The 24,398-nt window shown below is 35.3% G+C and overlaps 1 protein-coding gene across 6 annotated transcripts; it reads right to left on the reverse strand.

Moving 5' to 3' along the window:
• Window positions 1–6,991: 6,991 nt before the first annotated feature.
• On the reverse strand, window positions 6,992–23,830 carry CLEC2B (C-type lectin domain family 2 member B). Of its 6 annotated transcripts, XM_036866881.1 has the most exons (7): window positions 23,630–23,830; window positions 19,563–19,643; window positions 13,651–13,820; window positions 10,351–10,454; window positions 10,007–10,016; window positions 9,202–9,300; window positions 6,992–8,044 (listed from the first exon to the last, which is right to left on the reverse strand). In XM_036866881.1, exons 1-6 carry the CDS (start codon window positions 23,727–23,729, stop codon window positions 9,232–9,234), a joined length of 534 nt encoding a protein of 177 aa, XP_036722776.1. In that variant the 5' UTR covers window positions 23,730–23,830; the 3' UTR covers window positions 6,992–8,044; window positions 9,202–9,231. The 6 variants fall into 6 exon arrangements, 5 of the variants coding, with proteins under 5 accessions (XP_036722776.1, XP_036722775.1, XP_036722774.1 ...); XM_036866880.1 differs by lacking the exon at window positions 10,007–10,016 and having other exon boundaries at window positions 9,202–9,344; window positions 13,651–13,814; XM_036866879.1 differs by lacking the exon at window positions 10,007–10,016 and having other exon boundaries at window positions 9,202–9,344.
• Between the last annotated feature and the right edge of the window lie 568 nt (window positions 23,831–24,398).

Raw genomic sequence — 24,398 nt, forward strand, 5'->3', positions numbered from 1 at the left:
TCATAAACATTAATAAAATAATTTAATCAGACAAATATAAAAATGTCTTTTCCAAATAATTTGCTTCTCTTTGTAGTTTAAAATATTACATTTTGTTCTCTGTCTCCTTGTCTAGAATTTAAGTTCCATATAGGCAGGGTTTTTTTCCTGTTTGGAATCCTGTTGCATCCCTATCATTTAAATCAATGCCTGATACATAATAGGTGCTCAATAAATATTGGTTGAATAAAATTTTATAGGTGCTGTAAAGAAAAGTTCTGTGGATCAAGATGGCAGAGGAGTAGGATGTGGAGTTCACCTTCTCCCCACATATACATCAAAAATACACCTATATGTGGAATGACTCTCACAGAACATCTACTGAACGCTGGCAGAAGAACTCAGACTTCCAAAAGGGAAAGAAAATCTCCACATAACTGGGTAGGGCAAAAGAAAAGGAAGGGGGAGAAAGAGAGAGAGACCTGCACAGAGGGTTGGTGCCGACCGGCGCTTCCCAACCTGAGACACTTGTCCGCTTGCCTGCTGGGATGGGTGGAGGTTGGGTACTGAATCTCAGGCTTCAGAGGTCAGCCCCCTGGGAGAGGACTGGGGTTGGCTGCTTGAAGACAGCCTGAGGAGGCCAGGGTGTAGTGTGCCACCACTGAGGGAGTCCAGGAAGAAGCCTGGGCCTGCCAGAGAGGCAAGGGACCGGTGTTGGGGGGTGCACGAGGAGAGGGGTGGGCCCACCATAGGAGCTTTTTTCTCCATGTGCTCAAAGGCAGCAGGGCACTGCCAACACAAGCTCCAGGGGTGGGGGATCTATGGCTGTCATCTCGAACTGCAGAGGCAGGCACGGACCTCTGTGGCCACGGTCACTGTCACCAATGGTCCTGTGAGCAAGTGCAGGTCACTGCCTCCACCTTCCTGGGAGCCTGAGCAGCTAACGACTGCCAAGGGTGCCACGATCCAGGGCCAACTTCCCTGGGAGAGCACAGGGCATTACCCCATCTGATGCGACTTCCTGCTGGTCTCTGTTGCTGTGTCTGACATTAATTTGGGGAAAATTCTCGGTCACTATTGCTTTAAATATTGCTTCTATTTCTTTCTTCTCTTTTTCGTGTTCCCATTACACATGTTACACTTTTTGTAGTTATCCCACAATTCTTGGATATTGTTTTGGATTTTTTTTTTACTAGTCTTTTTCTTTTAACTTCTCAGTTTTGTAAGTTTCTATTGTTATATCCTAAATTCAAAGATTCTCTCCTCAGCCATTTCTAGTCTATTAATGAGCCCATCAAAGGCACTCTTCATTTTGGTTAATGTTTTTGATTCTCTGGCATTTCTTTCTTTTCTTTCTTATAAGTTCTATCTCCTTTCATTACGCATCTATTCTTGCATGATGTCCCTTTTATCGCATTGGAGACATTAGCATATTAGTCATAGTTTTTAAAAAATTTGTATTCTGATAATTCCAATATTTCTTCCATATTGGAGTAAGTTCTGATACTTTTCTCTTCAAACTGTGTTTAACTTTGTTTTGTTTTTGTCTTTTAGTATGGCTTATAATTTTTGGCTGAAAGCCTGTGTTGCAATAAATATATTTGGTCTTTACCGCTGATTCCTGGCAAGGAGCTTCAAAAATCATTACAGTTTCTTGAGTGATAGAAGAAGTATCTTTGTTATGCTATTGTGATTACTCATTGTGGAGGTCCTATATAGCTTCAAGGTGGGGTCTGGTCACCAGAAAAACCAACCACCCTGTGATTAGGGAGTAGAGACTTTCAGCCACCTGACCTCTGACCTTCAAAGAGAGAGGGAGGCTGAACATTAAATTTAATCATATGGCCAATGATTTAATCAGTTATGCCTATATAGTAACACCTGGATAAAACTCCAGACACAGACTCCATGCTGGGATTTCGATGCACCTGGTTTCTATCAGGTGAGGGCACTGAGTGCTGTACTCTCACCCCCACTTCTGCTTTGCCCCATGTGCTTCTTCCATTTGGCTATTCCTGAGTCGTATCCTTTATAATAAAACTGTCATCACACGTCTAGTGTCTTCAGTGAGTTCTGAGAGTTGTATCTGTAAATTATTAAACCCGAGGGGGTTGTGGGAAGCCTTAACTTTGTAGTCAGCCAGGCAGACGTGTGAGTAGCCTGCGGACCTCACTTGTGGCTGGCAGTCATGTTGGGGACTTTGGTCTTTAATTTGTGGGATCTGATGCAAAGTACAATTAGTTAGTGTCAGAAATGAATTGAAGTGTAGGACACCCAGTTGGTATAAGAAACAAAGCCAGAGAAGATATACTGCGTAAGAGGAGCCTGATACTGGATCCTGTGGAGTTTCTTGTTCCTGGGCTTCTGCTCCAGTAAGTTGTGGTCTCTGTATCCACCAGTGTCTCTCTTCAATTTGGGGGCAATGGTTTTCCATGTAACCTCAGTTCTCTGATCAATCTAAAAAGAGATGTTGATTTTCAGTTTTTTCTTGTTGTATAGATGGGAGCAATGACTTTGAAGCCCGTTACAGGCTAGACCATAAATCTGAAGTTCTTTAGAAGATAGTTTTCTCTGTTAGGGCCTGATGCTAAATTCATATACCTTACAGGACAGAAGAGAGGCCTCAGGGTAAGCCTAAACTATAGCATTTAGGCATCTATGAGCATTTCTAAGAGCAAGAGGGTAGGCCAGTCAAGAGACCTCAAATGGGAGTTGGAAGTCAATTTGAAAAAGCATGGACCAAAGGCAAAATAGGCTGGGTTAAAAATAGAAAGATGATTAATAAAAACCTTTTGTCATTTTATTGTAAGCTCCATTAGGGACAGAATATTGTCTTTTGGCTTACCACTGTGCTTCCAGTGTCTAGGTCAATGCCTATGAAACAGAAAGTATTCAATAAACACCCAACAAATGGGTGATTCTGGTTCCATGTAAGTGGAGTTAACACACCACCACTGTCTCTCCTACTAAATGTACCTATTAGACCTGGACAGAATGCATAGAACTGCTACTTGAGGACTATAAACTCTATATAGTAGCAGTAATTCTATGAAAAACGCCAGAATTCAGGGTACTACAAAAACTAGTATTGAATTTACCTCCCCTCCAACCCCCCGTATCAGTGTCCTGAATGTAACACACCCAGAAACCTGGAATTGAGCATCTATTAGGTCACAGACATAGAGAGCTCCAGGAGAAGCAGCCTAGCTCTGGATTGAGTAGGAAAGTGAGCTCCTAACACAGAGGGAGAGTATGAAAACACCCCATTTTTTCTCTCTTTTTTCTCCATTCTTGTGTGCCTCAAACCTCTGGCAATCTCAAGATGGTAGCCACAGTGGCAACTATGATTCCTAATAGCCAAAACCCTGAGGAGGTGAACAATCCTCTCCATTTGGTAGAGCTGTGCTTCCAAAAAGTTGGACCAAACCCTTTTCTTTTTTTCCACTCCTTTCTCTCTTTCCTCCTGCTATATGGTCTTACAGATGCAACCACAATTGAGAAGTGCATGGTGGAGGAGGTTAATTACAGTTGCAAGCTTCTTGCAGGAGGATGGATAAAAGAAGTTTCTGGGAACCATTAAGTATTGGGCAGATGATAAAGAGGGAGGAACTTTGTAAAGAGACCCCTGAATCTTATTAGCAAACTCCTGGACTCCCCCTGCCCACACAAACACACAAGCTGTGCCTGCCTACACCTGACTCTAATGTACCAAATACATTGAGATCTAAATTGTTGGTAATAGAACATTGCCCAAATCCCAGATTGGCCATTGCTTGATGTACTTGCAAGAAATATCCGAATAACACCACAAAGGCTCTAAAACTGAATTGGAACCAGTGCCCACAGAAGGCCTGAACCTAGCCAGAGTGATGCCTTGCTCAAACCAAAAATTTGAACATGCTCCGAACATTTAAACAAAGTCAAGAGTCTCATAACAAAATATTTATTCAAAATGTCCATAAGGCAATCCAAAATTATTCAGCATATGAATAGCCATGCAAATTTTGACTTGCATGAGGAAAGACAATCAACAGAAGCTGTGCTGAAGTGACACAGATGCTGAAATTATCTAGCAAATATTATAAGCAGCTATTATAAAGATACTCAGAATACCACATGAATGAAGAAAGAAATGAAGGGATTTAACAAGAATTAGAAATCAACTTTTTCCTCATCTGAATTGCCTTCTCTCTAATTTGATTACTACTTTTATTAAGGATAAAGAATTTTTTCCATGCTAAATTATGACACCTCAATTTTCCCCAACAGGTAAAAATCACTATTTTTTCACTTATTAAATCATCATACAAAATCTCAAATACAAGTTTTTTCTAATTTCAAACTCATATAAATATATATGATATTATATATGTATATATATATATACACATATTTTTCTTTTTACAGTGCACCAATGTCAGATATTTCATTTGAATGCGCTACTAAGTTTTTACTTTGACTTGCTCACTTTTTTTATTTGTAAATGTCTTTTACTTACCTTTTAATATTTTCTCCCCTATGAGCTTCCATGATAGGTTTTCTACCTTATTTCATAATAATACTATGTTGCACCTGTGTAACACTTTTTAGTACATATAGTTCTCAGTGAAATTAATCATTTCATTCTCAGTTGTAAATTTAACCGGATTCCATCCTCTTACATCTTACTCTTTTTTTCTTTAATTTTTAAATTTTATTTTTTTATACAGCAGTTTCTTATTAGTCATCAATTTTATACACATCAGTGTATACATGTCAATCCCAATCGCCCAATTCATCACGCCACCACCCCCACCCCGCCGCGGCTTTCCCCCCTTGGTGTCCATATGTTTGTTCTCTACGTCTGTGTCTCAATTTCTGCCCTGCAAACCAGTTACATCTTACTCTTAATAGTTCCCTTTCCTTACTTGTTAGGACAAGAATTTCAATATCTGCATTTTTATACACCAATTATAAACAAATTTATGACCTCTAGCACTCCATCTCTCATCCTCGAGAGCTCTGTGCCTGTTAACCATTTTCCCTGTGTAGAAACTAGAGTCCATCAGTATTGTTACCTTATCACCCCAATTCCCACACTCACTCCATACAGCCCAACTTCTTACCTTGATTTGCAATCCATAGGGTTGGAACAAAGTCTTTCTCTACAGTATTCGTGTCATGCATTTTGCCTCCACTTTTCATGAGAGAACCAAAACTACACTCAACCGTTTGAGGTCAGAACTTTCTCATTAACTGAAAATGCCAAGCTAAGTTAAACTGGGTAGTGAAAGATGTACACAGTGAACCACACATTTTTAGTCAGAAGGCCACTTGCCACAAAAAAAAATAGACAGGGCTTTGTATGAATTTTTAAAAAGATATTGAAGCTACTTCACTAATAGTACTTTGGTTGCAAGACAAATGGATTTCAAACTGATCACCATGATAAGTCTAGTTACCATATGTCACTATACAAAGATATTACACAGTTATTGACTATATTCCTTGCACTGTACATTTCATACCTATAACTCGTTTATTTTGTAAGTGGAGGTTTTTGCCTCTCCATCTCCCTCACCTATTTCTTTCCTTCCGCTCCCACCCTCCTTTCTGGCAAACAAACACCTGTTTGTTCTCTGTATCTATAACTAAGTCCCCTACATGTGAACTTTCAAGTTGCAAACTTTCAAAGATGCAAACATGCGTTTGCATGTACAATCACATAAGTTAGTTCACGTGTCTGGTGTACATTGTCATGTGCATCCTCTAAAAGTGGTTGTGCTTTTGTGTACTTTACTGTACAGTGCTGTATAGAGTACAGTAGTACAGTATCTTTATTTCAAGCTAGATCTGCAAAAGGACAACTTCATTAAACTCCTTGCTGTGCAACACAAGGAGCTTACTAATGAAGACCTGATGGAATTGGAGGCGCAGAGAAATGATGAAGAGAGACAAGAGGAAGAAGAAGTAACTGAAGAACCAAAGAGATTCACGACGCAGGAAATGGCAAGGGGATTGTCTTTATTTGAAGAGGCACTGTTAGTTTTTGAGGCACAGGATCTGAATGTAGAACAGTGCACGAAGGTTGCAGCAGCCGTTCAGAATGCAATCCAGGGCTACGTATCATCTATGATGGGAAAAAAAGAGCTACTACCCAGACATCACTGAATCGTTTTTTCAAGAGGGTAGACAGAATTGAATCCAGCAAGGAACCAGAACGTGTGCTATCAACATCAGGCGTGAGTGAAACTGCAGCTTGCCCTCTGTCTCCTATTGTAGATAATCCTTCAGCTCTACCATCTCCCACCTCCTCTCCCTCCTCCAGGCAGTAACTCTTCTTGCCTGTTTACTTGATGCTAGCCCCTGTGTACCAGCTGTTGTACTGTACTATTGTACTTTTCAAGGTACCATGCTGTAAGATTAAAAATGTTTTATTTTTTTTTGTTTGTTTTTTATTATTTGTGTGAAAAGTATTATAAACCTATTACAGTACAGTACTATATAGCCGATTGTGTTAGTTGGCTACCTAGGCTAACTTTGTTGGACTTACGAACAAATTGGACTTACAAACGCACTCTTGGAATGGAACTCGTTCATATGCAGGGGACTTACTGTATAAAACTTTTGAACCACTATATTGTACACTTGAAACTAATATAATATTGTAAATCAACTATTCTTTAGTAAAAAAGAAAAGAAAAAATGTTAAATGCTGCTTGAGAGGGCATGGGAGATATTTACTGTAGCAAGTTCACTGGATATAGCAATAAAGATGGGGGATGATATGGTGAGAGCTGCTTTTCTGCACTTTTGTCGAGTGATAGATAAAACTAGATTTGAATGGATGGACATGCTGGGAGAATGTATTTTCCTTAATTTAAAGATGGCCCTGAAAGAAGAAATGGGCATTCTAGGTCAGGCTTGTATCTGAGAAAGATGAAACATAGAAATGAAAATAAACTGATGTCGATAATACAATGTATTAGTGCTAGTGCTGCCATAACAAAATGCCACATGCTGCATGCGATTTAAAACAACAGACATTTATTGTCTCACAGTATTGCAGACTGGAAGACCCAACATCAATATGCCTTCTGGGTCATGCTCTCTCAGACTGATCTAGGAGAAGCTCTTCTCGCTTCTGGTAATTGTTGGCAATCCTTAGCATTCCTTGGCTTATAGGTAATCATTTCAGTCACATGGCTGTCTTTTCCTTTTGTCTTCACATAGTCTTCCCTTTTTTAGAGTCTGTCACTGAATCCAAATTTCCTCTTTTTATAACACCGCTAAAGCTAAAGAGATTGGGGCCCATAGGAATGATTTCATCTCAACTATTACCTTTGCCACAGTTATAATTTCCAAATAAGGCCACAGTCGGAGGTCCTGGGGGTTAGAATTTCAACACGACCTTTTAGGCTCATAATTCAACCCATGAGAGAGAAGAAGAGGAATTTTATTGAACCTATACATAACTAGAAGTTCACAAAAATTACTTCTATCACCTGGGATAGATCATGTAGTTTTTCATATTAAATATTCATGAATATTAAACAAACTGAATAAAATTATAATTTACCCTCAACTGCAAAGACCCTGTGTAATTACGGATTGCTAGATATTTGGTCTTGTAAATACTTGCCCCTGGGTCTGAGAACCTGGGCAAACATTTATGACAACATCTCTGTTTAAACAAACACTTTGGTTAAAGTGCATTACAGAATTCATAAGCCCATGAGGAGTATTATTATTTATCAATAAATATTGGTTATATATTGGCTTATTGTCCAGTGAAGGTGCATGCAGATTGTTTATAGTGTTCAGGTGGTATTTCTTCCTGTTCAGAGCCAGGGACAATATATGCCTTCCTTATTTTCTAATGTGTCTTTCCTAATTTCATTTCTCATACCATGAGAAAATTAGAAGTTTGTTTTCATTGAAACAATATGAATCTTCTAGAGGTTGCAGCTCTTCAGCACCATTCTTTAATGCTCGTGTAATTACATCAAGATGTCCATGAATACTCTTTTCTAGCGGCTCTCTCAAAGGTTGCTACTTTTCTTCACTGAAGATCACAAGTGCAAATCTAATAAAAATATGCAGAAAATGTGACCAATAATTAATTTTTGAGACATAGGAAATGTATCATGCACAATTTTATGGCATAATTGTAAAGCAACACGTTTTCCAACCATGTCTTCATTGAATTATTTAAACCATAAGCCCTGCTTTCCTAAGGAAAATTTTATGGCAACCACACTCATGAATTTAGATGTAAGAATATGAAAAAATAAATATCAGAGTGAATCTATGTAGAATAAATATGATATCACAGCATGACTAAATTGAATTTTATCTAGCAATGCAAAGTAATTCTGTAACATTAAAAAATTATAAATGTCATTCACTACATTAAAAGATTAAGGAATAGAAACCAGGAGACCATCAAAATAGATGCAGAAAACAAAAGCATACAAGAAAATTAAAAATCTCTACATATAAAAAAAATTCTCTTAGCAAACAGAAATAGAAAAGAACTGCCTTAACTTTAAAAAAAAGGGTATAAGAAACTAGATACAACATGACTAATGTGTAAATGTCAGAAGCATTTTCTTTAAAATGTGGAACAATGTTTACCATCAGTATTGTCCTGGCAGTCCTACCCATTTTAATTAGACAAGAAATAAGTAATTTTTTAATACAGGAAAAATAAAACTGTTATTACTAGATGTTATGTTTTATAGTATTTAAATGAATCCACAAATTATTAGAAAATTATGAATTTTCAGGATGTATGTTGAAGAGGACAAGAATATCCCAAACCATTACATTTCTAAAAAAAAACTATTTTAAAAGATAATAAAATTACATAATTGCACCAGCAAAAGCATTAGATACATATAATAGGGACACAGGTAATAAATAATATGCAGTAACTGTTTAGAAAAATTGTAAGTTATATAAGGCAAAAGTCAGTAAAAGATATACATTGTAAATGAATAAGAAAATAATATATAAATACAACACTCCCAAAATTAACCTATAGATTCTGTGAAATTACAAGATTCTTCTAAAGTTGTTATAGAAAAGCAAAGATCCAGGCCATTTGAAAAGTAGAAAAATAATAAGGAAATTACTTTAATAATCATCAAGATGTATCATCAGGCTATAATATTAAAGCAGCGAAATACTGAAAGTTCAACAGAAGGAGAGAAAAGTTGATAAATATTAAAACCATCTTACCCATGGCTGTAAGTCCATTACCAGAAACATTTACTCAGTGCATTCTTTTCCTGCAAATCCATTTTCTTTCTGTGTAGCATCTAGCTTTTGCAACACCATCTTCATTAAGATAAAAACATATTTCATTCCCTGTCATATTAAACCTACAATAAAGGAATTAAACACTGTGTATTAGGGAGTCCTGTGATTTCTCCCTTGCTCAATGACACCTTTTTAAAAATATTATCTGTCTAGAGTTCTGAAAAAGTATGCTGTCCTTTCTTGCTAGGGTTAAGATATCTGTACCAAATTGGACCATAAGAATCTCCCTTCCAAGAATTTATATTTGTTAAACTGACATGAAGTTACATGTCAGGAGTAGAGCCACCAGTTTGTAGAAACCAATGGTTCTTAACCCTGGGGTGAGTTTGCCTTCCACGCCCCTGTAAGGGAACTTGGAAATATCTGAAGGCATTTTTGGTTGTAACAATTGGAGGAGGGTAGGGGGAATTCCTACTGTCTCGTGGGTAGAGGACAGAGAAGCTGCCAACATCCTACGATGCACAAGAAAGTGCTCCCTCCACATAGCAAGGAATGATTCAGTCCAAACTGTCAGTGGTATTGCTATTGGGAAATTCTAACATAAATTAACTGGCAAGGTGGTTGGCAGTCACCATTTAGGGTGGTTATACCGGGGTCATGAGTGCAGTGAACTCAGTCTTTTAGGCCCCGTTTTCCATATTGTAAAATGGAAGGTGTGAAGTCCAGGATAAATTGCAATATCTGTGCAAATAAAAGCAGGTTAAAATAAACAAGTTTAACTTACACTGTAAAAGCTGTCAGCAAACAGGTAGCATGAAGCTCGCAGAATAGATATATAATCAGAGAAAACAGGTTAAAATCAAGCAAAAGTTTATTTTTACTGTGTATGTGAATCTCAGGTCTTTATTTTCAAACTAACCAACTAAGAGGTATTTCCCCTTACATCTTGATTTCCAACCTCTCTGGCTGACTCTTGAAACTACTCTCAGTACACGACACAATCTTTCCTGCTCCATTTTTCCAACATGCAAACAAATCGTGGGCGCTAGAGCAATATAGCTAATGTACAGGTTCTAGAGCAGTCTGCACTACCTAAATCTAAATAATCCCAGAAAGAAAGAAACTCACCAGTTATTAACTATGCTTCCATTCACCCATTGTCCTGTTTGATCTTTGGTCATGTCTCGCCAAATCCAGTGATCAGAAGCACACTTGTATCGCTTAAGAAAATCCTTTAGAGACAAAACAAAATTCAGAATTTTACTTGTCAGTTTTCAATACAACCTATTGTGTCCCTCTGGCTGTGCAGGTTGTGAAGAGTAAGGTGACAAAGTTTCAACTCTTGCTTTCACCAGAAAATAGCTATGCGATTGTGAAGAAGTATTTTACCCTCTGACACTCAGTTTTCTCATTCCTGAAACAAAGATGTGAGAGAAAGTTTCTTTAAGGCTCTTTTGATTCCAAATTGATAAATATTCAGTATGGAAATCTATTTCTCCAGGATTTTTAAACTGTAAACCCCTGGAAAGCTAGACTTTCAACGGAGTTCTTACACAGCCTTCGTAATCATCATATATTTATTACAATGTTTTTTTCACTTCTCAGAAAATAATGTAATACTTTACTTCAACTTTTCTCCCAAACTATCACATGTGCACACACATGCATACACACGAGGGCACATGCTCACACACACTCGTGCACACGCACTCACATACACACACACCCCTCATGCATCCAGTTCCTTTAGAATCTAATTCTCAAATTTCATTTTTTTGCAAAATATTTAGATTTCCAAAGACATCATTGAGGGAAAAATTTAATTTTCCTGATATTTCTCGATATTCATTCAATGTTGAAATTTTTTCCTACCTTAGAGCCTTTGTTGCCATAGAATTATGTTATACACAGAAAGTCACTGAGTCTACCCTGCTACTAAGTAGCTGGGAAAATGTAAGTTTGACATTGTATCACTCTATGTTTCAGTTTTATATAAATATAAGGGAATTATGACAGATCACAACACTATGGTCCATTTCTACCTGATAACAGTTACACTGATAACCTTTGGTATTTTAATATACCATCTTCTGTAGCATTTCATGAATTTATTTGAAAAAAATTCAATTCACTGGTCTAAACTATGGGTTTACAACAGAACAGATTAAGAAAACAGTGTCCCTGGATTCATGGTTTCATGTATAGTGAGGAAATTTATGTAAACTTAGAGTTAGAAAATATTCTATTAGATGAGAAGATTATGAGTATAATAAATGCAAAGTGAAATTTTAGTTTACGGCAAGAAGCATCTGGGTCTTTATGGGGGACTTTCACATAGGATGTGCTCTAAGAGGTGGATCTGGAGGGGAAGAGTAGAAGATTCCATGATAAACACAGAAATCCAGGGAGAAAAGGACAATTCCTATTCTAGGCTTAGGAAAGAGCTTGTTTTAAGGCAGAAAAAAATGTAAGGCACGATATATGTATTGGAAACCAACAGGATACACATTACTGGATTTTGGGAAAACTGGATGAAGTTCAGTAGCTGTGGTCTTGGTGACAGGGAACTGGGAGGTGTATTTCCTAAAGCCTGTCCTATGAAAAATGTTGAACATTATTTGCTCAGTAAAGGGTAGCTCATGTAGCTGCTTGTTAAAAAGACAAGGTAATTCTAAATAGGTGCAAATAAATAGGGGAAAATTTCATGAAACAAGCTTCACCTCATTTTACCTAGAAAAATATTTCACAGTTTAAATAAACATATATAATATTTTACTTAAACTATTTAAAGTAAACAGTCCTTTAAAATTCTTTTATACGTTACTTTTACCACTCCTTCACAATACCATATGCGGTAAAGACCTCATTTTGTTTGTTACTCATTATTTTTTTCATCTTGCTGCTAATTTAGCCTTTTTCCCCAAGAAGAACTGTAAGGGCTGTTTAAGGGTTTCTCAGAATGTTCATTTCAAGAGTCTTACAAAATTCAGCAGTGAAACTATTCACTACGGAAGCTCTTTATATTAAATTAAACCTGCATCTTACTTCTTGATTTGGTGTGTCTACTCTTAACATACCTAGTTTTTCACATTTTATTCAGGTTTCTACGTCTTTTCTTCCTTCCAAAATAGTTTAGTTTCCTTACACTGATCTATAAATTGCCCCAGCATAGTTTGTATCTATTTAAATTTGAACCAGTCTTCAGGCATATTGCATAACTATACTTTGTTCACCCTAAAAGTAATACACAATTCTCTTTTAACAATGTTGACTGCTGTGCTGTGCTGCTTTACATTTAAACACATCTTAATTGCACACACACACAACTTTTATTCACATACACAGAAATTTTAATTAAGTTAATTACCTCTCAAATTGACCCTTTACTTTTAAAGAGATGAAACAAAAGTAAAAACATACGCTTGCCGCATAAGAGAGTCTCACACTTGTTAAAGATCTTGGAGATTCTCTTGACTTAACAGAATTTTTCCGTAAATCAGTATTTATTGAACAAAGATCCATTAAGCTTTTTTTTTTAATTATTTATTTATTTATTTATTTATTTATTTATTTATTTATTTTTGGCTGCGTTGGGTCTTTGTTGCTGCCCACGGGCTTTCTCTAGCTGCGGCGAGCAGGGGCTACTCTTTGTTGCGGTGCGCGGGCTTCTTATTGCAGTGGCTTCTCTTGTTGCGGAGCACGGGCTCTAGGCAAGTGGGCTTCAGTAGTTGTGGCACGTGGGCTCAGTAGTTGTGGCTTGCGGGCTCTAGAGCGCAGGCTCCGTAGTTGTGGCACACGGGCTTAGTTGCTCCGCGGCACGTGGGATCTTCCCAGACCAGGGCTCGAACCCATGTCCCCTTCAATGGCAGGCGGATTCTTAACCACTGTGCCACCTTTTAACTTGTACCTGCTTTTACGCTACAGCAATGGATACAATTTCAAATAAAATATGGTGTCTGCTCACTGGAAACTCATACTTCAGCCTAGGGGGAAACTTTCAATTGCACCTATTGCATCACTGGTAGTGAACGCTCTGACGGAGGCTGCCATGAGACCTCAGAGAAAGACAGCAAAGCAAGACTGAGAGGACAGAGGAAGTTTCCACAAAGAGAGTGAAATGGAGAATTCCATCCTTTCTCTTTGTGGCTTTTAAAAGGTTTCCAAATAGTACCAAGCTCTTCTATTTGTATTCCTTAAAATGTAAAAGTTAGCTATCAAGTCTACTACTTGATGTGAGTCTTATACTATCCAAACAAGATATCACTAAGTTTTTCAGCTGTATCTCCTATGGCATGTTCTGAACATCTGCAATATTGTGCATCTAAAGACAGGCATGTTTGAAAAGTTTTAAAGACCATAATGGAATTTGAATATTTCTAATATCGCTACTCAATATAATTGATAAGGAATACATATTAAATTACTTACCTTTTCTTCTATAGTGTCAATCATAACTAGGTCAGCATTTTGAGACAAACAGTTATATGTACTTGAATTCCAATCTCCTTCTTCTTTAGAAAAATAATAGCATTTATCTTGGAAACCAATCCAATTATCTGGGCAAAAATACTGAGCACCCGGATCTTTTTTAACTGTAACTGAGATAAATACATATCTTAAGAATCAGATGAAATAATATGCCACTGTGTTTTGAGATCATTGAATAAAGACAGGATTGTGATGTAAAATATTATGATCATGGCCAGAATTGCATATCTATCCCATAACAAGTTGAAAAACAAACTTCATGTTAGGTTAAATGACAGCAGTCCAGAATGTGACAGGACACTCACATTGCTTTCAACTCCAAACTCAGTGATATATAGGCTTTCCTAGAGCAGTGTCATTTCACTTGTGTTAAGTCCCTTTCGTCATTTCTGGGTAAATGAAATACAATGAAATCCTAGCATTATCTGGTGGTAATAAAAACACTAATTTATATTAGACTGTTATAAATTAGGACACAGGTTTTAATCTCTAAGAAAGCAATGAAAATAATAAAACAATAACAAGATATGTATTGGGTTTCCTGTTGTCAGCTAGGTACCACCATCACTGTGTGGTTCTGGGTTAACCAATAAAAAGAACCCATATGAAATTTAGAAGATGGAAATAAAGCAGAAGCCATTATTCTTGGAAATGCTGGACACAGGAAGTTCACAGGCCTTTTCATGAGTTTCCCTTTTGTAGTCTTGGCATCTAGATGTGTTAGCTTCCTCTAATCTGTGGGTTCTCCAAACACATTAGTGCTTTAAGCCAAAATCATTAGTGACTATTTCTTCTTCAGCTTCGTGGCCTTCCAGACCATCATTCCCCAACTCCAGTGGTGTTATGCATAATTCTTATGTTAAAGTCCTATTCCATGGTAACTTGCCTTATTGTGGAGATCCTTTTGAAATCTATAGAAATAGTAGAAATAAAATTTGTATTCTTGTAATATCTGTACTGTCTATTTTTCTGAACACACCCAGACTAAATCAGTTCTTGGTACTAAAAGTGATTCTAAAGGAACAGAACCTTAAGGATGAGGTATGCTATTGGTTTTCCAATGTGATTTACATTAAAGGCACTGACCCAGTCACCAGTTGTAAATGGGATACTGGCGGTCTATGGTGCACAGAAGTAAAACAATTAGTTACATGATCACTTGCAGTCACCTGATGCCAAATACCTGTAGAAGGTAAACATTTTAGGCACCCTTCTCTTAATTACTGATATAACAATGGGCAAAATGTGTAAGGATAAAAACATCTGAACACCATGATTAACAAAATTAAGTCAGTTGACATACATAGAGGGCTACATGCAACAACTACTGAATATACATTTTTGAAAGTGCATATGAAATATTTACTAAAATGTGGGACAATAAAGTTGTAACAACAAATTTTAAAGATTGAAAACATTTACTGTGTGCCACCTGACTGCAGTAGAATTGAGCCATATATCAATAAAAAAATAAAATAAAAAAATCACCAAAGTCTGTAAATTAAGAAATGCAATGCTAAATAACTCATAAATCAAAGAAGAAAAAGAAATCTTGGGAAACAAAATATATTTAGAGGCTTCCCTGGTGGCGCAGTGGTTGAGAATTTGCCTGCCAATGCAGGGGACACGGATTCGAGCCCTGGTCTGGGAAGATCCCACATGCCGCAGAGCAACTAGGCCCGTGAGCCACAACTACTGAGCCTGCGCGTCTGGAGCCTGTGCTCCGCAACAAGAGAGGCCGCGATAGTGAGAGGCCCGCGCACCGCGATGAAGAGTGGCCCCCGCTTGCCACAACTAGAGAAAGCCCTCGCACAGAAACGAAGACCCAACACAGCCCCAAAAAATTAATTAATTAATTAATTTAAAAAATATATATATTTTGAACTGAAGTTAATTACATATATTTTGGTGATATATGTGATATATGGTATACATATATATACATAAAATACCAAAAATTATGGATACAACTAAGCTTGTGGGCCTTGCTCTTTTTTTTTTTGGCTGCACTGTGTGGCTTGTGGGACCTTAATTCCCTGACCAGGGATTGAACCTGGACCCTCAGCAATGGAAACATGGAATCCTAACCACTGGACCACCAGGGAATTCCCCTAAACTTGTGGAACACAACTCATTTCCTTAAATCTTAGAAGAAAAGTTATTGGCTTAAATTTATGTTTTTAAAAAAAGGGAGACTTTAAAAAGAAAATTATCTATCTCGAAAAGTTAGTAAGAGTGATAAATTAAAACCAGAGTAGAAAGACTCCATTAAAAAAATAAGATGAGAAATCAGTTGAATATAAATTAATGTAAAACAAAAAAAGCAAGGAACTCATTGGCTTTTTGAATCATCTAGAATAGACAGAACACTAGGAAAACTAATAAAAGAAAAAAATCTTTTTAAAGGGAAATAAATGAATTAGCAATACTAGGAATAAAAAAGAAAAGAAATTTCTGAACAACAAAACTTAGCACAACTGACAAATGAAAGGTAAATGTGAATAAATACTGTATCTAGTAAAGAAATTAAACCTTTCATTAAAAAAATTCTACACAAAGAAATCTCCCAGTCCAGGTGGCTTCAATTGTGAATACTTCTAATCATTTAGGTAAGACATAACAACAATATTACACAACCTTTTTCAGAAAACGGAGTAGGAGAGAATCCTTTACAACTCAGTTTTAGAGGCCAGCATAATCTTAATATCAATACCTGACAATACTATTATAAAAATGAGAAATTATAGTTCAGGCTTGTATGAACATATGTGCATATTATCTTAAACAAAATATTAGCCAGTTTAATTCAAGAGTGCTAAAAAGGTTAATATTTTGTCATCAAATTGAGTTTATTCCAGACAGGAAGGTTTAGTTTAACGTTTTTAAAAAGTCTGTGTAATTCAACACATTAACAGAAAAAAGAGACAAACTAAGTATATCTCAATAGCACTTGATAACATTCTATGCCCTTTCAGAATAAAACCTTTTAGCTATCTAAGAATTAAAGGAAACTCCCTTTATTTGATTAAGAATATTGATAAATAATCATTCATAATAGAGAAATATTTTAAACTTTCTCATGTATATTAAGAATGAGATAAGGATGCAAGTTCTCAGTACTTCTCCTCAACTTTTTACTGAAAGTACTAGCCAGTAAAATAAGGCAATACAAATATATAAAAAGATATAAAGATTTCAACCTAATAAATAAAATCATTATTATTTGCAGATAATCTGAATGTTTACATAAACATACAAATGAAAATAAAGATAAAATATTAAAATTAATAGTTAATATAAAACACACCTTAACGAAATCAAAAGAAAAATCATATTAATTCTGTTTTCAGATTACAGTGGAATTAAAATAGAAATAAATAACAAAGATAATTGGAAAATCCCAAAATATGTAGAGATGAAACAACATACTTCTAAATAACACATGGGTCAAAGAAGGAATATAGAGAAATTTAAAAGCAATTTGAACTAAATGAACATGAAAACACAACTTATCAAAATTTTGGGCATGCAGCAAAAGCAGTCCTTAGAGAAAAATATATAGCATTGAATTCCTACATTAGAAAAGAAGAAAGGTCTAAAATCAATAATCTACATTCTCTCCTTAGGAAACTAGTAAAAGAAGAGAAAATTAAACCCAAGGAAAACAGAAAAGAAATAATAAGAATCAAAGCAAAAAGCAATTAAATTGAAAATGGGAAATTAATAGAGAAAATCAACAAAATCAAAAGCCAGTTCTTTGCAAAGAACAATAAAATCAGTAAGCCTCTAGCCAAGTTAACTTAGAAAATAAAGGAGAGAAGACACAAATTAATATCAGAAATGGAAGAGAGGACATCACTACAGATGCCACGGAAGATAATAAAGGAATACTATGAACAAGTTAATGCCCTCAAGTTTAATAACTTATATGAAATGGACCAACTCCTTGAAAGATACAATCTTCCAAAACTCTCAAAAGAAGAAATAAACAATGTGAATAGGCTTATATCTATTAAAGAATAATTACTGACTTAATAATCAGTAATGTCCTAAAAAACAGAAAGGAGCAGGCCCAGATATGTTCACTGGGGAATCCTACCAAACAATTAAGGAAGAAATTATACCGATTCTCTACAATCTCTTTTAGAGGATAAAATCAGAGGGAATACTTCTTAACTCATTTCATGAGGTCAGCATTATCTTAACAACAAAACCAAAGACATTACAAGAAAAGAAAACTACAGACCAGTATCTCTCATGAACATAGATGCAAAAATTCTTAACAAAATATTAGTAAATTGAATTCAACAGTGCACAAAAATAATTATACACCATGAAAAAGTGGGATTTATCCCAGGTCTGTAAGGCTGGTTCAACATTTGAAAATCAATTAATGTAATCCATTACATCAACAGGCTAAAAAAAGAAAAATCACATGATCATATCAATATAAGCATCTGAAAAACCTAACATTCATTCATGGCAAAAATTCTCAGTGAACTAGGAGTAGAGGGGAACTATCCCAACTTGATAAAGAATATTTACAAAAAAACCCACAGCTAATTTCTTACTTAATGGTGAGAAATTGGATGTTTTCCCTCTAGAATCAGCTACAAGGCAAGGATAGCTCTTCACAAAATATTGTAATTAAATGAGCAGTAAATGTGAAAAGGAGCTTAACAGTATTGGTCATCAAGAAAATGTCAGTTAAAGTCACAACAGGTACCAACAAAGGTACCAACGCACACTCATCAGAATGGCTAAAATGGGTAAAACTGACAACAAAGTGTTGACAGGTATCTTGAGCAACTGGCATCTGCATACACTTTTGGTTGGATTATCTACTATCTATGGTATTATCTACAAAAACTGACCTATGCATACTCTGTGGTTTAATAATCCTTCTCATAAATATATCCCAAATAATATCCACTATTCACTAAAAGACTAAAAATATAAGGATGTTCAAAGCAACGCAATTAGCAGTAGTCAAAATATGGCACAATCCAAATGTCCATCAAAAGTAGAATGATTAATAAATCAATAAAAAGCATGAAATACACTATAGCAAGGATCTGTGAACCACAACGTGAGGCCAAATTCAGAGCTAAAAATGTTTTTACATTCTAAAATAATCAAAATAAAATCTTAATTATTTAAAAATAATTAAAATATAAAAATAATCAAGAGAAATAATGTGTTGTGACACACAAAAATTATGTAATATTCAAATTTTCATGTTCAAATTTATTGAAACACAGGCATGCTCAATTGTTTATGTATTTTCTGTGGCTTTTTTTGCACTACAAATACAGAGTTGAGTAGTGGCAACAGAGATCATACGGCTAGCAAAGCCTAAATTATTACTATCTGCCCCTTTACGTAAAAAATTTTCCAACCCTCTTCTATAACAACGAGTCAGTGAACTTTTACTAGTTATGACTTGGAAGAATCACACAAGCATAATGTGGGACAAAAGAAGCAAGAGGCTAAGGATTCATGAAAATTGCCATTTTATTTACATAAAAATTTTTAAATGGGCCAAACTAACTTTTGGCAACAGAAGTTAAAATAGTGATTACCACTGGCATGGGAATGTTGAATGGAATGCGAGATTATCAGGCTGAATGATTTTGTCATAATCATTTTTACGTCTCCCCATGTCTTACGTAGGTCGTGTAATTCATAAAAATTCATTCATTGATACTCCTTAAATATATCATGAATAATGGGAAGGGAGTGAGAATAATGAGAAAAGATTATGATTGAGGCAGAAAGGAAAAGGATCATACAATAGGAAGCTCTGAAAATGAAAAATATAAGTGAAGAAATAAAGGATGTAATTTACTCACCTAAGATAGCAAATAAAATATTAGCAACTATAGATATTGCTAATAAAATACAAAGGAACATCATACACTTGTTTGTAACACCTGAAACAAAACAAAACAAAAAAACACTTAGATTAAGAAACAGGTAAAAGAAAGACTAAATTTGCATTCAAAACCATACCTTACAAACTTCTTTAGGCAATTTATTCTGATATTTCACAAGGAGATGACACAAAATGTACTTTTCTGTTTGCCATATGAAAAAACCCTGGTTTTTTCTTTTGGCTGAAATTTCTCAGGACATCCTTATATCCAATCCAGATGTTATTATGGATTTTACTGCCACAGTCCAAGGAATCAAATATAGATGACTTTTTCGGGTAGAATTTCCTCAGGCCTGAAGCCACCCTCAGGCCTTCAATACCCTTCTTCTATGGTAAAATATTAGCATATCCTAACGTTCCTTGAATATTTCTAAGAAAATCTACTTTCTACTTAATGAAAAGTTTATTTTAAAGGATAGACAACACAGTATATTTGAAAGGTCACAGAATAATCAAAAAAATTTAGAATTGAAGTTTTTGCCACAAACAAGCAAAGGGAACTTGGACATGTTTCTGTTGTTGTTGTTTTTCTGGTCCTGTATTCTCTGATCTGCAAGTCTGATAGAACAGAATAAATCTCTGGTGAGGAATTGTTTTTCTTTTACTAGTATCCATTCAGGAAAAAAAATACGGTGTGTACGTTTTTTGAAATGAAACATTTTTAAATTTCATATGATTAAAGTATTTATCCTTAATGTAAAACTTCGTGAAATGTAAAAAATTATAGAAGATACTTTAAGATAGACTATAAACTTATTGAGAACATTGATTCTTCCTGTCTTTTTCACCTAGTGAAGAACTAGGTTTTTTTTATTGAACAAATTCTTTCCTTAGTAGATGTATAAAAGAAATGAAACTTAAAATAGATCTCAATTTACACTGCATAGAGATAGCCAGCATTGTCATTTGGACTAACTAACATCCTTCCACCCATATATCTCTTTAATCCATTTTTACACATATAACCTCCCTCCCACATACACGTAATTTTAAATGAGTACAATCATCTTGTGCCCATTGTTTTAAGTTCTAATGTTTTCTGTTAACACTTTGCTGTTCTTCCCATCTGTGGCAAATTGTTAAAAGTGGCCCCCAAAGAATCAGGTCTTTCTGGGTCCACCACCCCTTTGACATACGATCTTGCTACTTCTCACACCAAGAGGTATTTCCCAACACTTGAACTGGTCTTGTGAATATGAATATGAATTTGAACTGGTCTTGTGTCTCGCTTTGACCAAGAGAATGCGGTAGAAGTGATACTCTGGGACTTCAGAACCCAAACCTTAAGAGACCTTGACCGTTAAAAAAAGAGAGAGAGTTATTTTTTTTTTAATTAAAGGATATTATGTGCTATGTTTTCAGGTCTGGTTTATAACAGGAATTAAATAAAAGAAAGCTTTTATTATTTTTTTTCTTGTGTTAGCTCTCCCATTTTTCCATATTTTAATTACTGTGTGTGCAGGAGGTGAAGATTATTTACTGCTGTATTAAGCAGAATTAGTTTTTAAATACATATTCCTATTCACTGTTTCAAGTAGGTCTTTGGCTCTTTTGGTATCCTTTTCTCCAGAATGACTGTTGAAATCAGTGATCCTTTCATTAAAAAAAAAAAATCCTATCTTATTAAAGGGACTATTTTGAGAATCATAAAGGGCTTTAAATAAGACGAAATACTTCTAAGCCACAAGAAGAAAGAAGCGGGTGCCCATCCTGACAATATGAGAAATGCTTATTTCCATGTACAGGTGATAAGAGTTCTTTCTATCTCAAAGTTGGCAAGATACTAGATCATTCATCTTTGTGGAGCATATGGAGATATCCTGCCTGCAGATAAACCAGCCTCAACAAAGATGCATGTGCCATGAATGGGGCAAACAAACAGAGTGGCTTTCCTTGTAAGTTCAGCACAGAAATAGCAGAACTAGAACCAAAGGGGTTATTGATGTTGGGATATATCTTCTCATAAGTCATCAGTGAAAAGTGTTGACTAAAAACCCTCTTGATGCTTTTGGGCTTACAATACCTGAGAAACTCCATATAACGCTGGAGGAAACTCTCCATTCAGTTCGGTATCACCAAACCACCAAGATTAATTATCCTGTCAGCTCAGTGAGATGGGGACTTGGGAGTGAAATTTAGTTTGATTTAAAGATCTAAAGAATTGGAAATTTATTTCGCTTCTGAATATGCAGGTTCATATTTAAACCTGCTACATGTTTATTTAATCTGTCCACTTCCTGAGCCCTAAAATCTAGTTTTTGACACAGTATAAACAGCTTTCATTTTTAAAGTTTCTTCTTTCTACTCTTTTACTCAATCCTCAATACCTGTACGCTGCACAAATATCCAAAAAACAAAAACAACAGAAACTGTGGGTCCCTCAGTATGAATTTAGTATTAAAAGATGAATTTCAAAGAAGTTGTTCATAATGTGTTCAACTAAGGAATGTAAAAAAACAGATAATATCCCGGGGCCGCTCAATAAAAACCTATTGAATTAACAATGTAACTAAAATAGTTCTACATGCATACCTGTTATAATATAAACAGCTAAATATTCCAATTATTTTTTCCCATAGAGAATCTTCCCTGACAACTAATTTCTCTCAGTTTCTGACTGTGATCTTCTCCAAGGAGAGATAAGAGAAAAGATCCAGGGTGACCAATGAATTTAAAACCAAATAAAATTCCCTTTTCTTCTTAGTTTACAGCTATAGAAAAAAATCATAAAATACCAATACATAGAAAGAATAAAAGATAATATTTAAAAAATACAAAAAAGTTAAAAAATGAATTCTATCACACTCTAAGTAACTACTATTTCAATGGTGTTTAAAATTTCAAATTATATATCTATAGATAATATTATACATACTATATAATATTAAGTAACATATATTTATGTGGTATATATATAATTTATACATAAAATATATAAGTTCATACTGTTGATTGATATATAATGTAGAAATTAACACTGGTTTTATGAGCGGATAGAAAGCATTCTTAAAACTTTTGGTTTAGATATTTTCACATTATCATCTAATATTTGATCCCATTGTCCCTAACCCTCTTTGATCTACTCTTAGAATTATTAAATTGTCAAAAGATGAGGAATAAAGTATTTACGCATTCCAATATGAACTGCAAAAATATTTTTGACTGTTGCATACACTGGTAGGCGGAAACAAAATTAAACGGCAAATTTTAAAACTCACCATAGTCACTAAATCACAGATAGTTTTATTAAATGCATTTTAGCTTCATTTCCCCCCCCCCCCCCTTTCACCCTATTTAAGGAGCCCTGTTGAAATAACTTTGAAAGATTATCCTGTTAGATTTAGAATTTGGATCTTACCTACTCTGAACTTGCTGTTTAATACATCCAGTGCTACCAAATTGTTTTCTAAGGTTTTTTTTTTTTTTTAAGTACACTTTCTCTCCTTCTCCATTTAAAAATCACCAGAGACTTCTCAAGAATATTAGGGTACCAGCAATTGTTTAGATAAGCGTAGAGGAGGGAGACAATTGTTCTGCTATTAAGTACCTCTAAAGAGTAGTTTATCTTGACTCCACTCATGGTCCATAAACAATCTTTTAAAATATTACAGATATTTGCGAATTATTTCATATCATGTATGTATTCTAGGCGTTGAATGACTGTGGTTCATATTTAACATCTCCTGAAGGACAGGTTTTATTGAATACTTAGTAAAAGTGAAATTAAATCTTGAATGGTCTTACATTATGGATAATCTTCCTTCATTATCAATTAAGATACCATAAAGTGAATCTGAATTAAAAGGACAAAATAGTCAATTACAAATTTTTATTTATGGTGAAGTTAACTGGAAATAGAATTTTTTTTTGCCTTGATGGAAGAAACTACAAAACCCCAAAAAGTCTTCAAAACTTTTCTTTAACAGTATGCTTCATGATTTCAATAAAAAAACCTTCATTCAGAACAACTGAAAATGTTCTTACCTCGTGTCTTTTTATCAGCTTCTTGTCTGCTGTTACCAGTTTGCAGCTCCACTGCCTCCACAGCAGCTGATGGGTTGTTTGATAACACACCATCCAACATCCCTCTTCAAAGTTTTAAATTAATGTAAAAAAAAGTTGTTTTTACAGCACAGCTCCAAACTAGAGTTATGCTACTTTGAAGTAAAACACGCTTTTAACTGATCTCGCAAAAGAAAAGTAATCATGTGATGAAGATTGAGTCATACTGTAATCTAGAAAAAGTTTGCTTCCTGTGAAAAAAACACAAAACAAAATAATTACTGGAAAGGAAGGAAGTTTCACTAAATACTGAAGAGCAAGAAACTGATATATTCTTAGTCCCTCAACAGAGGATCCTCATCTGAACAGTACAGTAAAAAAAACCTTCAAGGGGAATTTTAACTCTCCCGAGAGTGACGTAACTAGTGTCCTTCCAGAGCCACGGGAGATGAGAATACTAATTAATTAAAAGGCCTGCTTTAGGACGTTATGGTTTCATTATCATGTGCTAAGAAAGACCATCTCAAAGGTGATGAAATTAAAGAGAAGAAAGCTATGCTTTAAAGTAGCTACTGAAGCATTTTCTGTCAAAGACAAACATATGCAGCAGTGCGCGCATGCGTGCGTGCGCGCGCGCGCGCGCGCACACACGCAAAGAAAAAGAAGAGAAAAAGGAACAGGAAGTTAAAAAGTACTCAGAATGTTATCATCAATATTCAAGATGATAATGCTGTTATGCTAGTGTTATCAG

The sequence above is a fragment of the Balaenoptera musculus genome, chromosome 10 (assembly GCF_009873245.2).
Source record: "Balaenoptera musculus isolate JJ_BM4_2016_0621 chromosome 10, mBalMus1.pri.v3, whole genome shotgun sequence".
NCBI lineage: Eukaryota > Metazoa > Chordata > Mammalia > Artiodactyla > Balaenopteridae > Balaenoptera > Balaenoptera musculus.

Excerpts from the sequence above, each read along its gene's own strand:
- CLEC2B (XM_036866879.1), bottom strand. The coding sequence starts at position 23,729 with ATGTTGGATGGTGTGTTATCAAACAACCCATCAGCTGCTGTGGAGGCA. Across the intron at positions 13,821-19,562 it reads TATTTTATTTGCTATCTTAG|TTACAGTTAAAAAAGATCCG; the intron begins GTGAGTAAATTA and ends TATTTATCTCAG. Across the intron at positions 10,455-13,650 it reads TTGACACTATAGAAGAAAAG|GATTTTCTTAAGCGATACAA; the intron begins GTAAGTAATTTA and ends TTGTCTCTAAAG.